At 41.4% G+C, this 15,109-nt stretch overlaps 1 protein-coding gene across 1 annotated transcript in view; it reads left to right on the forward strand.

Moving 5' to 3' along the window:
* Positions 1-15,109, forward strand: part of mtcl2 (microtubule crosslinking factor 2) — a gene marked incomplete at its 5' end in the record, with an annotated part of 92,679 nt that overhangs the window by 20,531 nt on the left and 57,039 nt on the right. Inside the window, one exon of the mRNA XM_084552723.1 lies at positions 2,166-2,315. Within this exon, the coding sequence (XP_084408849.1) occupies positions 2,166-2,315 (150 nt within the window). The remainder of the gene's footprint in view (positions 1-2,165; positions 2,316-15,109) is intronic.

The following is a 15,109-nucleotide window of genomic DNA, read 5'->3' on the forward strand; positions in this document are numbered from 1 at the left end:
AACAGCATTCTTTTGCCAGACACCACAGGACACCCTCAGAAGGCCCATGTCCATTCTCTGATGAGTCACACAATATTAGGAATAGGTCATAATGTTATGCCTGATCAGGGTGTAGTGTTGGCATAAAATAATCTATCAATATAAACTCATCAGACACTAAACTTCCTCATCCCACTAGACTAAATCAGTACTGGGGTTAATTGAGTTTAAGTACATTTATGAGCTACTGAGTGATTGATTTAACACAAGTACTTTCCCCTAATGCTGGATAAATTCTTTAACTCAGCTCCTGATGGGAAGCATTAAAGTCCCATTTCATCAAATCTAACACGGCCTTTTAAAATGAAAGCCCTCATATTTAGTCACAGTTGAGCCAAAGCTCAAAGTTCAAATAGATATTTATTAAAGCAGCTGACCTCTGTTAGCCGCATGTCCTCTTTTCTTCTTTTCTTGTTTTTTTTTAATAACCAAATAAACTGGTAGGTAAACACGTGTTCACTTAACATGTTTTGAAATGAAATTGTTTACAATTCCACTCTTAAACCTCCCGAACCACAGAATCATCAGGGTCATCCTGATTAATATCAAACATGTTTGATTTAGGATTTAAAACCTTTGTTTTTGCATCAATAGTGAAGGAGAACCAGTCAAGCGGTGTTGTCAAGCAAAACTATACGGATATTAAAACTGGCAGTTAAACTCTCACCTCCAGTTTTTGTTGAAGAGTCATTTTAGCCTGTTGTAGCCAGACTCCATTCTTGTCAGCATGAGTCAATGGCAATATGCCATTTGGATTTCATTACGGGACATGTTTCAACAATTAGCCCCACAACCATACAGAGACATTTTGTGGATAGCAAATTCAACTCCATGGCGCTCAGATGACCTGGATGAATTACGTTGCGTTTACTCTTCTGTCCATCACATATAACCTGCCTTAACGATTTGCTGGATCATAATCAGTTAATAACGGAGCGGTTCTAGACCAACTTTTCCCCCACAACTTTTCCCTATTAGATCACGTTTGGTGTGTTTTGTGATCCCTGATCTAGCATGATAATCTAAATAATATCCTGTGTGTATTACATTTTAAATTTCAACTCTTGTTATCAGAAAGGCAGATCAGATAGATGAATATCAGTGAATCTTTTTTTCTTACATTGCAAAATCGGTAGTCTTAGTCCTGCTTAAGCTAGTGTTACATTTGTTGCATATGCCTCATAAAATATCATTTCATCTTTGATCATCGTAACAACATTATTATTATTACACATATCCATAAAACCACGAAGCAGTGATCATGTGGCACTATTTTACTTGCTGCTACAGGCACGAAGGGGTTGACTTTCGTTTGACTCTTTGACATGAGAAACTTTTAATGAATAACTGCCCTGGGGGGGAAACAATCAGACTTTCATAAGATCACATTATGTATAAAAGATCAGCTCCGGGTCGCCGGGATAGCTCAGTGGGTAGAGCTGGCGACCCATGTGCCGAGGCTGAGTCCTTGCTGCAGCAGCCCAGGTTCGAGTCCGACCTGTGGCTCTTTGCTGCGTGTCATCCCCTCTCTCTCTCTGCCCCCCTTTCCTGTCTACCTTCAGCTATCCCTATCATAAAGGCAACAAAAGCCCCAAAAACATATTTAAAAAAAAAAAAAAAAAAAAAAAAAGATCAGCTCCTGCCAGAGCGGTATTAATTATCTTCCTTTCTTTATTAGATCAGAAAGTTCCAGCCGATAGACAATACATCTGACAGAGCCAGCTAAAATAACCAGCCGTGAACTGGTCCTGTTTACACTGGCAGCATTCCTAGAACATTTCAGATGGTTGGAAATGTTTTAAAATAGAGCCAAGATTGTCTCTTTTACTTAAACAGTGATTAGTAACGTAGAAATTAATCTCCTGAGTAATCCCATGATGACAGTTCAAAGGTTACTGTAGTCACCTTGGCAAAGTCAGATCAGCTAACACCAAGAGAAGTATTCTTAACTCCACTTAGAGCTTGTGAATATGGATTACACACAGTTGGGCTCTTACATGTCGTAAAATGGCACTACTTCTGAAAATTAAGCATGATTTGCAAACATGTAAGAGCAATTTGAGTGATGGTAAAACACATGACGCTAACCCCCCCCCCCCCCCCCCCCCCCCCCTTCACTCTCTCAGGTGGCGAAGGACGTCTCCATCCGTCTCCACAGCCAGCTGGACAGCGTGGAGAAGAAGAGGAGTCGCCTTGAGCAGGAGAACGAGGATCTCAGGGTCCGACTGCAAGACCTGGAGGTTGCCAGACAGGTCCTGCAGCAGGAGATTGACAAGGTAGGATGCAAATTAGCATGGAACCAAATCAGGGCTGTCCAGGCTAGACTAGATTTGAATAGAATGAATGTGTTCATATAGGAGTTCTTCACTCTACCAACTCCCACTGTACAGCCAAGCTATTTATTAAATATCTCCTGTTGAAGTGCATTACAAAGCTACAATTTCAGATTCATCTGTCTACTTCAGTTTTGACCTGATTAGAAACTTCAGCTAAACACTGAGGTTTGGGTAGTTCCTTATTTAGCATGTCATCCTTTTGGCCCCTTTGAAGAAAACTGTGTTTACTGTTCTTGGTTTGTCTTGAATCCTCAGGAGAGTGCGTCTCTTGTGCTCATTCAGTGTTGACTTCCTTTCTACCACTCTGCTTCCACTCCAGGGACTTTTTGTTGTACTCAGCAACCAGTAAAACACTGCAATGAAAACAAAGAAATTCATGTTAGAGGCAGCTGAAGTGAAAATGAACAACATCCCACTCTTTTTAGTGGGAGATAAGTATAAATAAATCAATGGTGCACCAAGATTAGCTATGAGAAAAGCACCCAAAACTGACCTCTGCAGAAAATGAGGTCTCGTCTTTCTATCCTATCCGTTCATTCTCTCTTCCCACTGCTGATTGTCTGTTTTCCCCAACGTCTGATGGTCTGGTGGTCACGGCCTTGGCCCAGGACCAAGGCCCTGATGTGGGTCAGGGATGGATGGATTGCTGGGTTGCTGGCAGTGGAGCTGGGTCTGTCTGTTCTGGTCTGGAAGGACTATGTGTTCCCTCGATGCAACTGCCGCTTTGTGGTTGGTGAATGCCTGGAAGATGGCTGAGAGGGACACTCAATGTTTGTCATCACTTCATCCTTTTTCTCTTTGACCAATGAGTGGAAGGTAGAGTCTAACGTCAGCAGGCAGATTGGTGCGACATCCACAGTGGTACACCTTGATGTGATCATTTACCACTCAGTTTTTGTCAGAAGATCGTCTCCTCTTTGATCTAAATAGTTTCCCAGAGAATGAGTTTCCTGGAATTGTGGAATTGATTTTATGTTGCAGCTGTATTATTTGATGACAACATAATTGATATAATTTGCAACCTGTAGCAGTCTGAATCTCAAATATCTTTGTGCTGCTAACCACCATTTTGCTCTAAATGCTGGCTGAGGCTACATCCGACTAATATAAGTATCACTGCTATTTGTTACTTACACAGAATGCTAAATCAACATCAGACGATAGCTAAAGGATTCAGTAATTGCTGCTAATGCGTACAAACCGAGCACTTCTACTTCTTCACATTAAAGTCATTTAACTGGCAAAACATAAGATGATCTTTACTGTGAAGTGGTCACTAGAAATGCAATGGTTTTTTTTCATAGACAGTATATAAATAGGTTTTGTCTTGTCTTGTTTTTGAGAACTTAGCAGCTAGCATTTTTCTACAAAAAAACAACACTGTTTTAGACAATGGCATAGTTTTTCAAGGAGTAGTGGTAGAGGAAGGGTCAGCTACATTGAACTGTTAGATGAAGAGCTGCAGGCGACAGGCCGCACACATCCAGCTTCTCAGAGAGCTAACCAACTACTTTTACTGTGCTTTGCTGTTCACAAACTCATACTGGCTGCTAATGAATGATGGAAAAATGACGATTATTTCCAGACTCCTTCATTAAAATGACAATAGTTAGTTCTACTTCCCTGAGAATTGTGTGAGCTATAGTCTAAAAACATATTTGTTGTCAACACCAGTAACTAGTGTGAAATCTTCAGCACTATCTTTTTAAACTCCTAACAAAAAATTCTAAGTACACCATCTACCATTGATCTAAAATTGTATATGTAACAAATGTCTGTGCCACATATAACTCTTCCTGATCTGCAACTGTATTGTTGAGTGTAGCAGTGCAGCAGCCAGATAAATGCACTGAAATAGAACTACAAAGTCTCAACCTATGAAAGTGCAATAGTTGTTTTCCACATGGAATATTAGTCTACTGTTGGGCCGGATGACTGGTGTGCTGAGGGTTTCTCTGGCTGTTTGTTCACTGACTGACTAACACGGTTTCATAAGCCGTGTTTGGCTCTGCTGTGCGGAGTTATGCTAACCCTTCAGTGGAGGGAGTTCTTCACATAGCTGATATGATTCAGAGAACTCCGCACAGGAATGTCTCACTCATCTGTGGCTCACATTTGATGAGACAATGCAATCACAAGAAACGAGATAAAAAGAGATTTACATAAAAAATGAGTGTGATAAAAATTAACGACTGGACAGAGTGGCATTTAACCACATAGACGGGGCTATGCACAGACGATGAAGGCTTTTGATGATTCGCAGGTGTAAAGGAGGCTTGTGAATTATTGATTGTGGGGCGGCTGCAGCCAACAGTCTGCACTGATATTGATATTCTTTTAAAAGCACAGTTATGTGGTGCACTGGCTAGACTTTTACTGTGATGCTGCGGGCTGTCAGTATTACACTGGGAACTAGAGAAGGGTTACCTTGTGCAAAACAAACTTTAAAACTTTTTTTGCTGAAAGAACAGAAACATTTAAATAAGAAACATTACCTAACAAAATCTAAAAGTGGCTAAAAACTTTATCTTTGTGCAATAATGCTAACAGTGTGTTGTGATATTATTTCAGGCTCTTTAGCCTCTTTAGCCATCTTCTCAGTTCTATGGTAGTTGTACTATATAAATGGCCATTATCATAGTTTGTTTCTTAGTCAGCATGTTACTACATCTGTGTGCTGTTTTTTTATTAATTTGTTTTGTAAAATCATTATCCAGTTTTTATTGGATATTCAAATGTTCTGGTATAAACGGCTGTAGCGGCTGCTGGTGCATGCTGCATGTTAGCTCATTATTAGCACTGCCATTAGCAATGCCATTGCTATCATGTTGCTGTATTTTACCACATTATTTGCTATTATTTTGCTAAGAAGTGAAAATGGTCAACATGGTGAATTCAAATTAACACATTTGTATTTTCCTTTCCTGTCTCTCCATGTCTCTTTGTGACACATCCAGTATATACTCTGAGAGAGCAGGGTTAATTAGGGCAGCAATGCTAATATGGTAGCTTCCTCCATTTTGGACTCTTTGGTGATCACCCAAAGGTCACTCTGATATTTGGGTTACTTTAACTTATGCTGCCTTCATATGGAACTCATGAGCTCTTGGTTACGACACGGGAAGTCTTGTACACCGAGTACTAGGCATCCAAACTGTAACATTAGCCGTAAGTCATGAGAACACTGTTGCTAGGGAACAATCGGTGACTAGCTGCCAAAGATGCTAACAATTTAACAAGCTAATGAGCGGCTAACTTAATTTAGGAAATGCAAAGCCAAAATTAAGAGGCCACTGGAAATATATACATGTTCTTCGGAAATACAAAGAAAACTCATCACTCATTTGTGAGCTTGCTAAATTGTTAGCCTCAGCGGCTTCTAGATGCTGAGGCCAGTGGCTTGTAGACGAGTTGTCTATAGCAGCAGAGTTCAGTTTGAAGGCAGCACTGTACACATGGATTAGTTCACTTCCTATGTTGTATAAATTATATACATTATTAGCTTACTGTGAAGTTGTATACCATTTTGTGAGCGACCATCCTTGCACATTGTCTGCTTATGTAGCTGTAGGCTATGTTTAGCACACTGTTAGACCTACAAACAAATAGACAGTCTTGTGTTTTCATTATGATCAAACAAGGCAGTCAGTATGAGAGGGGAGATGTTTTCTCTCTTAATTATCTTTGTCTTATTCTCTTGTTTTCATCCCTCTCTCACAGCCCACCTTCCCCTCCTTCATCACTCCTCTACTCCCTCCACCTCTGTCTCCCCATTTATTATCACCTTCCATTCTTTCTTTCTGTCTCCCTCCTGCTGCTCCCATGGAGACACAGAGGAATGCTGATGCGGAGATTTCTTTTTCCGTCTCCCTCCTCTGTCCGTCTCCTCCTCCACCTCCTCCTGCTCCAGCCTGTCCTCCCCCTCTCTCTCCATCATACCAAAATCCTCACTCCCTCTCTCTTTCTCTCATACCTCACCATTTTTGTCTCTTCTCCTCTGCTCTCCTTTCAACTCTCTCCCTCTCTGTTCTCCCCTGCTTCGTTCCCTTCCCTCTCCAGAACAATCGATCCACTCCAGCTGTTGACCTTTGAACAAGGCAAGGTCGGATTTGATGAAGGGAGGAATGGGTTAGAGTTACAGAAGGGTAGAAGGAGGGGGAGATAGCAAGTCTTGGGATGGATGGATAGGATGTGTGCTATCCAGGTGTTATGTCATCTGAAGGTGAGGATGCTCGACTGTGGGGAGGATTGATTGAAGGGATGGAGAAAAAAAATGATGGTCAGGGAGATAATGAAGTTGAGGGAAGGTTGAAGGCTTAAGGATGTCAGCATTCTGTCATTTATAAGCCTTAAACCAAAACATTTGCACACAAAACAAAACATACCAAACATCCTTCTGCCGTTTACCTTCTTCTCATCTTTTCAACAAGGAAAGCTGGCCTCTGGTCTGTATTTGTTTCTGTGCTCCTTGGTACAAATCAAAAAAAGTGGCTAATAACATGACAACACTGTGTTTTCTGTTTCAAATAGTGAAGGCAGAGTACAAGAACAATGATGGGTCTGGTTACTTTTGTGCTCATGATGATTTTGTACTTGTACTTGTGTTGTTGATTCAAGATTGATGTATCTTCCCTATTCTTTACCAGGAAGTCTTTTTGCAGTATGGCACGCCTCTCTTAAGGTGTAAGCATGTAAGATATGCACTTATAAATCTGTAAATTTTTCCTCAAATAAGCCATGCCCTTTTTCTGGACAAAAAGCGTTACACCTCCATTTTTAGATGCTCACGCTGTGACAAGCAAAACATCAACCTTACTGTTTCTGCTGTGCTCCCAGCTTGAATCCTTTTGGTTCTTTGTTCGTGGAGCACGGTAGAAGTTGACCACAAACGCTTTTAATCCAGCTGTGGCCACACTGCCCCAAGGTGACTGTACACAAAGAGAACGGGAGAGGTTAAAAGAAAGCGAGGTAGACAGATGGAGGTGAAATGCAGGGATACAATGCAACATGGTTGGTTGGTTACTTGAATAATTCAGATGAGAAAGAAGAAGAGAGAGAAACAAAGAAATAAAGCAACGGAGAACAAAGAGGGGAATGACTGGAAAGAAATGGAAGGTAATTATGGAGTAAAGGACTGCAGAAAAGAGGAAAGGGACAGTGAAGATGGAGAATATACCATGTGGGGTCTTGGTAGGAGTCCGAGCAAAGGACAAGATAACAGCCTTAATTGTGAAGAAAACCCTCAGTGACTAGAGGGTGAAGAGAAAAATGCTGCATTTAACTCTTTCTCTTCTTTTTCAGCCTTTGTTCTTTATTTTAGTCCCAGGTAGATATAGATTCACCGTCCCTCCACCTCTCTCTTCATGTATTTAAATCCCCTGTTTCCCTTGAAGGTCATTCAAGAGGTTTCTTACTCTGTGTGTGTGTGTGTACATAGTGATTTAGAATTAGTCCATTGTGGCTGATAAGGTCACGCTGTCTGCTTAGGCACAGACACGTATATTAAATTGACATTTTTATGTTTTTCTTTCTCTCTACCCATGGCACTTCTGTCAAGAACCAGACTCACTCCTTTTACTTTTTTTTATTGTGTGAGTAAATATAAATATGTGCACATGGTAAGAGTGCCATGAAACCCCTTACGAGACCCGGTCTATACACCAGCAGTCTCTAAGTAAGTATTGTTCCTAGTATTTTAGATTCATTTTATTGAAAACAATTTAAAAATGTTGATAACTCATCCTGCACTCGGGAGCGTGTACAGCTCAAACATGTATGGGCGGTGCCTGCTCAGGTCAGTGGAGCTGAAACAATATTTTGTTAACACTGGGAAAGACTGACTTAATCTCAGTGGAAAGTCTAAGGCACAAGCAAGTGCAAATGCTGATCCACTGATTTATATAAATTTGGTCATTTTAGAAATACAGGGTTTTTGGGTTTTGTTTGCACTGTGAGCACCAAATTGGCACCATGTTGTAGTCTGGTGTTCGAGGATTTAAACCATTACAGAAGAATGGTGACATAATTAAAAAAAACTCCATTTAAACTGGAGGCATACAAATAAGACAAGTGTCAAACAAATACACAATTTGTGTAGTTTGTTAGTTAAGCCTGTTTCCTTTGCACTTTGTTGCATTTTGCTTCTACACCAACTCTTCTCCCTCACAACTTTCGTCTTATTTTGCGACCTTTTCACATTCTCCCCGTTTCCGCTGAAGTTACTTAATTTGACAGTGAGCATTAAACATCACGGCTGATGGACACAGTCCTTGAAACCTCTCCCTCTGCACCAAGGTTGTGTTAACTGAATGTATTGTTGAGCTTTGTATTTGCTAGATAAGAGAGAAGCAGGTGCAGTTTAAAGTGGACTGTTGAATATTTAGGGAATATCATATGAGGGAGTAACTTTAGACACAAACTTCCATTCCCACAGGACTGTTTCCTCGCAGTCGGATACCTCTAATGCCCCTCTCTCGCTCTCGCTCTCGCTCTCTCTCTCTCTCTCTCTCTCTCTCTCTCTCTCGCTCTCTCTCTCTAATTCCCAACTTGCTGAAGGAAACTGTTCCCTGTTATTCCTGACTTTCAGGAAGTGCTGTCTATTGTTTGCAGCAAGTTGAGGGATGTCGGGCAAGGGTAGTTGGAGACTTTGCAGTGTGTATTTGTGACTGTGTCTGCATGTGATTTTTTTGGGAGGCTGCATATTATGCTGCACCTAATTGTACTTATTAAACAGTCTGGCTACTCTGATGCTCTAAAACTCTGTGGGAAGTGGATTGAAAAGGAGTAATAACACCTCAGCTTTATCCTACTTGGATTATCACAGTGATGTAATTCAGCTAAATAGTATAGTTAGTAGGTTTTTTTTACCCCTCCTTACCCCTTCACTTTACAGGCAGTATGTGACAGGCCATCTCAGACCAGAGGGACACAATGGAAGCTGTTTGTTGTCTGCAGGGACGGCCGTGTTGTTAAATGGGTCAGGGCATCACAGTGTTCTGGGTTTAAAGTTAGCTTTATCTGGGTCAGAGTGATTGATTAGAGCGAAGATAGTCTTAGAAGAACTGAGGGGAAAATCAGCCACATAACAACCCCACTCCACTCTGCCGAGGAGACAGGATGATGTGTGTGTGTGTAAGAGAAGGCAATGGTATGAAGAAGAGTTGGTTTGAGGGTTTTAAAGGGAGGGAGAACCGGTAGCAGTAAACACGGGAGAGAAAAGAGAGAAAGAGACATTATGACAAACGCTCTGCAAGTGAGATGACCTGGTTAAATTGTGACATTGAGAAAAGATAGATAGATAGATAGATAGATAGATAGATAGATAGATAGATAGAGAAGAACAGAAAAAGAGAGAAAATGAAAGTAGTTTAAAGAAACAGATGAAGGGAAAAGGAAAGATTATTAGTATATGAAAAGGGATAAAGGTATAGAGTTTGAAAAGACAAGAAAACGAGAAGGACAAAAAGAAAGTGGTATGGACATACAGGAGGAAGAGGAGAGGAAAAGCTAGATACAACGTATAGGAAAGGAATGGATTCAAAGAGAAACTGGGAGGAGAGGGAAGTCAGGGGAAGACAAGGGGAATCACGCCAGAAGGGTTTCTGGGTCGATGAGAGCTTCACAGATACTAGTGGGACAGACAAAATACACACACACACACAGATACACACCTGTACTTGTTCATACGATAGGTACACACACACAGACACACACACACACACACACACACACACACACACCCACACCCACACCCTTACACACACACACACATATACAAATACTGTAATGTAGGAGAGCAGAGAGTCCTTTGGGAACTCAGAGACTTCACACACACACACACAATGAGACAGAGAGAGAAAGAACAGATCAACAGTACAAGGGCAAACTAAAGAAAATATGTAAGTGCTGCTACCTTAATATCAAGCAAAGAACACATACACCGATCAGACATTACATTATGACCACCTTCCTAATATTGTGTAGGTCTCCCTTGTGCGTCCAAAACAGTTGTGACTCATCAGAGAATGGACATGGGCCTTCTGAGGGTGTCCTGTGGTGTCTAGCAACAGAATGTTATTAGAGTGGGCCTTTGGGTCCTATGGGTTGAGGGGAGGGGCCTCTGTGGATCGGGTTTGTTCCAGTGCATCCCGCAGATACTGCTGGTGGCTGGGGCCTATTTCAGGCAAGATGCAGGGTACACCCTGGGCAGGTTGCCAGTATCAAAGGGCTAACACAGAAAGGCAAACAACCATTTGCACTCACATCCACACCTACAGCCAATTTAGAATCACCAGTGAACCTAACCAGCATGTCTTTGGACAGTGGGAGGAAGCTGGAGTACCTACAGGAAACCCACTCAGGCACAGGGAGAAGATGCAAACTCCATGCGTCAGTGCTAACCACTACACCACTGTGCCACCATATTAAAATAATACATTTATTTAAATAGACTGCATTAGCCTTAGCCACCTAATGAGCTGCAGCAAAGTGCATAGGTTATCTCACTCCTCCTATAAATTTTCTTTGCAGATGTGAACTTTATTTATGTCTATGTATGATACTAGCACCTGTCTATTCATTGCTATTCATTTTCAAGCTCTCAAGGGGGAGTTTTTCCTGCACAAGACAGTCTCAAGTTATGAGCAAACATTAGCAGGATCCAGCTTGTATTGTTGCCGCTTTAATTTCTGAAACTAAATCCACTCTCTTTGATTCATACCCGCTAATCTGTGCAGATTCTCATCGTTTCTCCACCATCAAATCAGTTTTTGAGGATCTCTTACAGGCCCAGGGAAAGATCAGAGCTAACATAACTTCTCTTTGCTTTTATAAACACATGATTGCTATTGTGTTTGCCCCTGCCACATGTTCCCTCTACTCCCCGCCAATATTTGTGCTCAAATTTTCAGGAGTGGAACATCTTTTAGGAGCCCGTAGGGAGTCCAGGGGTAATTTCATGCCTCAGTAGCTGTAACATGAGTATCTCTGAGATACCCCACACACTGAAAAGCAGAGGACTGGCCGAGTCACTGACGGAGACGCTATGAGATGACTTGGGTGCAGTGTTACTGTAAACACACAGGGGAAGGGCAAGAACAGAGGACTGGGGGGCAGAAAGAAGGAGGGGGTTGAATGGATAGATGTTGGGAGTAAGAGAGGGAGGGATGAATGAGTAAAAACCATGAAGTGATAGAGACCCTGCAGGGAGATCCAGCTGGATAAGAACACAAACAGCTTCTTTGTCTTTTGTACAGTCTTTCTCCTGTCTGATATTAAGGAGGATTTGTAAATCCAGACACCATTTACATGTTTTCATGGACACCAGTATAATAATCAGAATAAAAGAAAGGTATCATCTAATGAATGTTTGCGGACACATCTTATTGGATAATTTTATTTAGCATCCATGTAAACAGGAAATTTCTAATCAGAATTAATTCAGTCACGCTTAAGCAATGTGACCCATGTAAACGTAGACGCTTATATAAAACAGAGAGAGGGGGCTAATCTTGACATTTGATAAGATGGAACCTGGAGAATCCTTTCCTCCTTTTTCTTTCCTTATATATGGTCAGAAAATTGCACATAATCAGATGATGCGCTGAGAGTTTTGGAGACTGTGCTTTCTGCAGCAGTAGCAAACTGAATGACAAGGAGTGATGTGCTTAAGGTTGTAAAAAGGCCATTTTCTGACCTGTAGTTGCGATTGGGAGAGTGACATTAAAAGCTGTTGTAAAATACCCAATAAATGCTCACCTCTGACTTCAGATCAGTTTATCTGAGCGCTAATGCATCACCTGAAAATGACTCTTTTAACCGCTGCTACATTACCCTTGTCAGGTCTGACCCTCCTCGTTGTAACTGTAAGAAACACTGCTGATAAGCTGACATCCACACATTTTATGAGAGCTCTTTAAATAGTTTTGAAAAAGTTTCGTGAAACCTAAAATCTACCGACACCAGTGACGTGGGCTTGCACGTATGTTGATGTAAGTGACTGAGCTCCTGCTCTATTATTAGCAGGCAGCGCCCCGAGCGCACAAGCAACCGCAGCACAAACGCTCGGAAAATGTCAAATATAATTGCGTGTGCGTTTCCTCTGCAGCAGGTGGACTGTTCAGTGCCTCCCTGCAAGATGGAAGGCTGCCGTATTTCTGTTAGCATGAGTGGCTACCAGTCTGGAAATATCAAAAGGTGAAAACGATCAATTTTCACTTAAGTTTAGAACAAAAGCACAGAACAATCAAATAGAATGTCCATTGTGACTGGATGTCAAAAAGGACATTGTCAGCCTTGAATGTTATTGGATTTTGTGCACACTCTTATTGATGCTATGTTAATTGTTCTTGGCAACAATACGCTGGTAAAACCCAGTAACAATATATAACAATATATGTGAATTAACTTATAATCTCAGCGTCTCTTTAGCTCTGTGTTTCCATATTGATAAAGCAGAATGTGTTTCCTTTTCTGGTTGGATTTTCTTTGGAATAAACAAAATATATAATTGAAGAACAGGATGTTAAGGGGAAATGGATGGAGGTTAAATGGAGAGCCAACACGGGGCATCTGTATTTGTGCGCTGCCTGGAACTGGCATAATGGAGCTCTGAGTGGACAGACACCTTAGAGTGGGTTACACAAACAGAGGGATAGAGAGCAGATGGATGAAGGAGGGGAGCAGGGACGCTGTCTCCCTCTCACCCATTAGAAGCTTTACAGCCTTTAAAAGCAGGATGGAGTGCAGATTATCTCACCTGTGGGGGCGAATGGAGGTTTGCTGAAAACGTTCCACTCTGGTCTCTGTGGGGGGGCATTGTGTCTGGAGATGACGCACACACACACACATGCAGAAAGACACAAAGAGGGCTATACTGTCTATTGATTTCCCCGTACTGTATGTGGATCCGAACCACATTGGCCTCTTGAGGTTGCATTATGTGTTTCACCGTCCTCTGTGTATGTGTTAATGAGTTTTCTTTATTTAAATGAATGTGTGTGTTAGTCTACTAAATGTGTGTTGCTTTACATTGTGTTGCTGAGCATCTGCCAGCTCATGAATTCTGCATGAATTATATGTTGCGATGTCAGTGGTAATCTGCTCATGTCTGCTGTCGAAGGGAGAATGGTCACAGCACAGTGGTGGGAATCTGGATAATTGCTGGGCCTGTGTCTGTGAAAGCTGTGGTTTTGTGATTTGATTAAATGCTCCACGTTAAACAGGACAGTTTCTATAAATAGAGCAGCGGCCCTCACACATTTTATGTGTAAGACATTTTGACTTGTCACAGTAGGAGGTGCACAAGTGAGAAATTGTGATAGCTGTGATGATTTAGCTTTAGGGTCCTGGTAGTGCGCATGCTAGCTCACTTAGATCATCATAGTTTATAGCTGTATTATAATGGTTAATTTTTTTTTTCAGCACTTCTGTTCTATTTAATTTAGATATTATCAATAATAATCAAAAATGTGCCCAGATGCTTTACAGATCTTAGAGCGTAAAACCTTCAGGACAACGAAGGAACCTTGAGCAGAACCCAGCTCACACAAGAGGGCCCATGTGCTTGAAGTCTGCTTGTTAGAGTCAGAAAAAAAGAGGGATGTGGGATAGAAGAGAAGGGAGGAGATGAGGAGAAGATAGCAGCAGAAGCAGAAGCAAGAAGTTGGATTCATACACCACCACAATGGATTTGAAATGAAACGAACAAGATGTGCTTTAACTGCAGACTTTCAGCTTTAATTTGAGGGTATTTGCATCCAAATCAGGTGAACAGTGTAGGAATTACAACATATGTATGGACCTGACTGTATCTGTATAAAGCTTACATGCAGCTTATATACATGATACAAACAAGAGTACATGATACTAGGTGATGCATGATACATGGGAGATTGGTAACGGATAAAACACCTGTTCTTTTCCAATCATAGCAGTATATGTATCTCTCTCTATATATATCGCTACATATGCATATAATAGACAGGTAAGATGAGGTACATGCAGTGTGAAACAGCTCAGAGTCTACAGCCATACTGTACAGCGGCAGCAATAACAATGCTAATACACTGATGTTTAGATGAAATATTTAGTCAGTGCTGCTAATTTGCACTAAACAAAACAAAATGTACAGCTAGGATGGATGGGAATATTAGTACTTTTATTTGCTCTATGTAAATGCACCTAAAGAAGAAGAAAACCTTGGCCTGACTCACCACAAGGAGACAACTGTACACAGCATTCTCCTCCCCATCTGCTGTATGTGTGCCACCATTTATGAAATCGCCTTTGCAGTGACAACAACAATAACATATGAGCAAACTGCATGCTGAGGAACGTCAGGTTTTGACAAAGGTTGGATTGTGTCATAAGTCACGTCTGCTTGATTATTTTGGTGAGTGATTATACAGACGTACACACAGTGGCTTTACAACACTTGCTGTCTGACTGGGATGTTCTTGTGTGATTCATTATCTGACACTGCCATCCTCAGTCAGCATTTGTCGCATGTTTTTACTCTTGCAGCACGGCACACCGGAGTAATAATCAATAGCAGAACCTCTCATTTGACCCATGCACAGCTCAGTTAACTTCACACAAGCATCTGTTACGCTGGTTTAGTACCTTTCTGCAAGAATCACATACAGCCAGCAAACTGTGTGTGGTTTTAATGAATCCAGTGAGCACATCCAGAGCTTATGTATAGCAGGCTTTACCTGCGGCACTGATGATCGAAC

This window comes from Chelon labrosus (genome assembly GCF_963514085.1).
Source record: "Chelon labrosus genome assembly, chromosome: 10".
NCBI classification, from domain to species: Eukaryota; Metazoa; Chordata; class Actinopteri; order Mugiliformes; family Mugilidae; genus Chelon; species Chelon labrosus.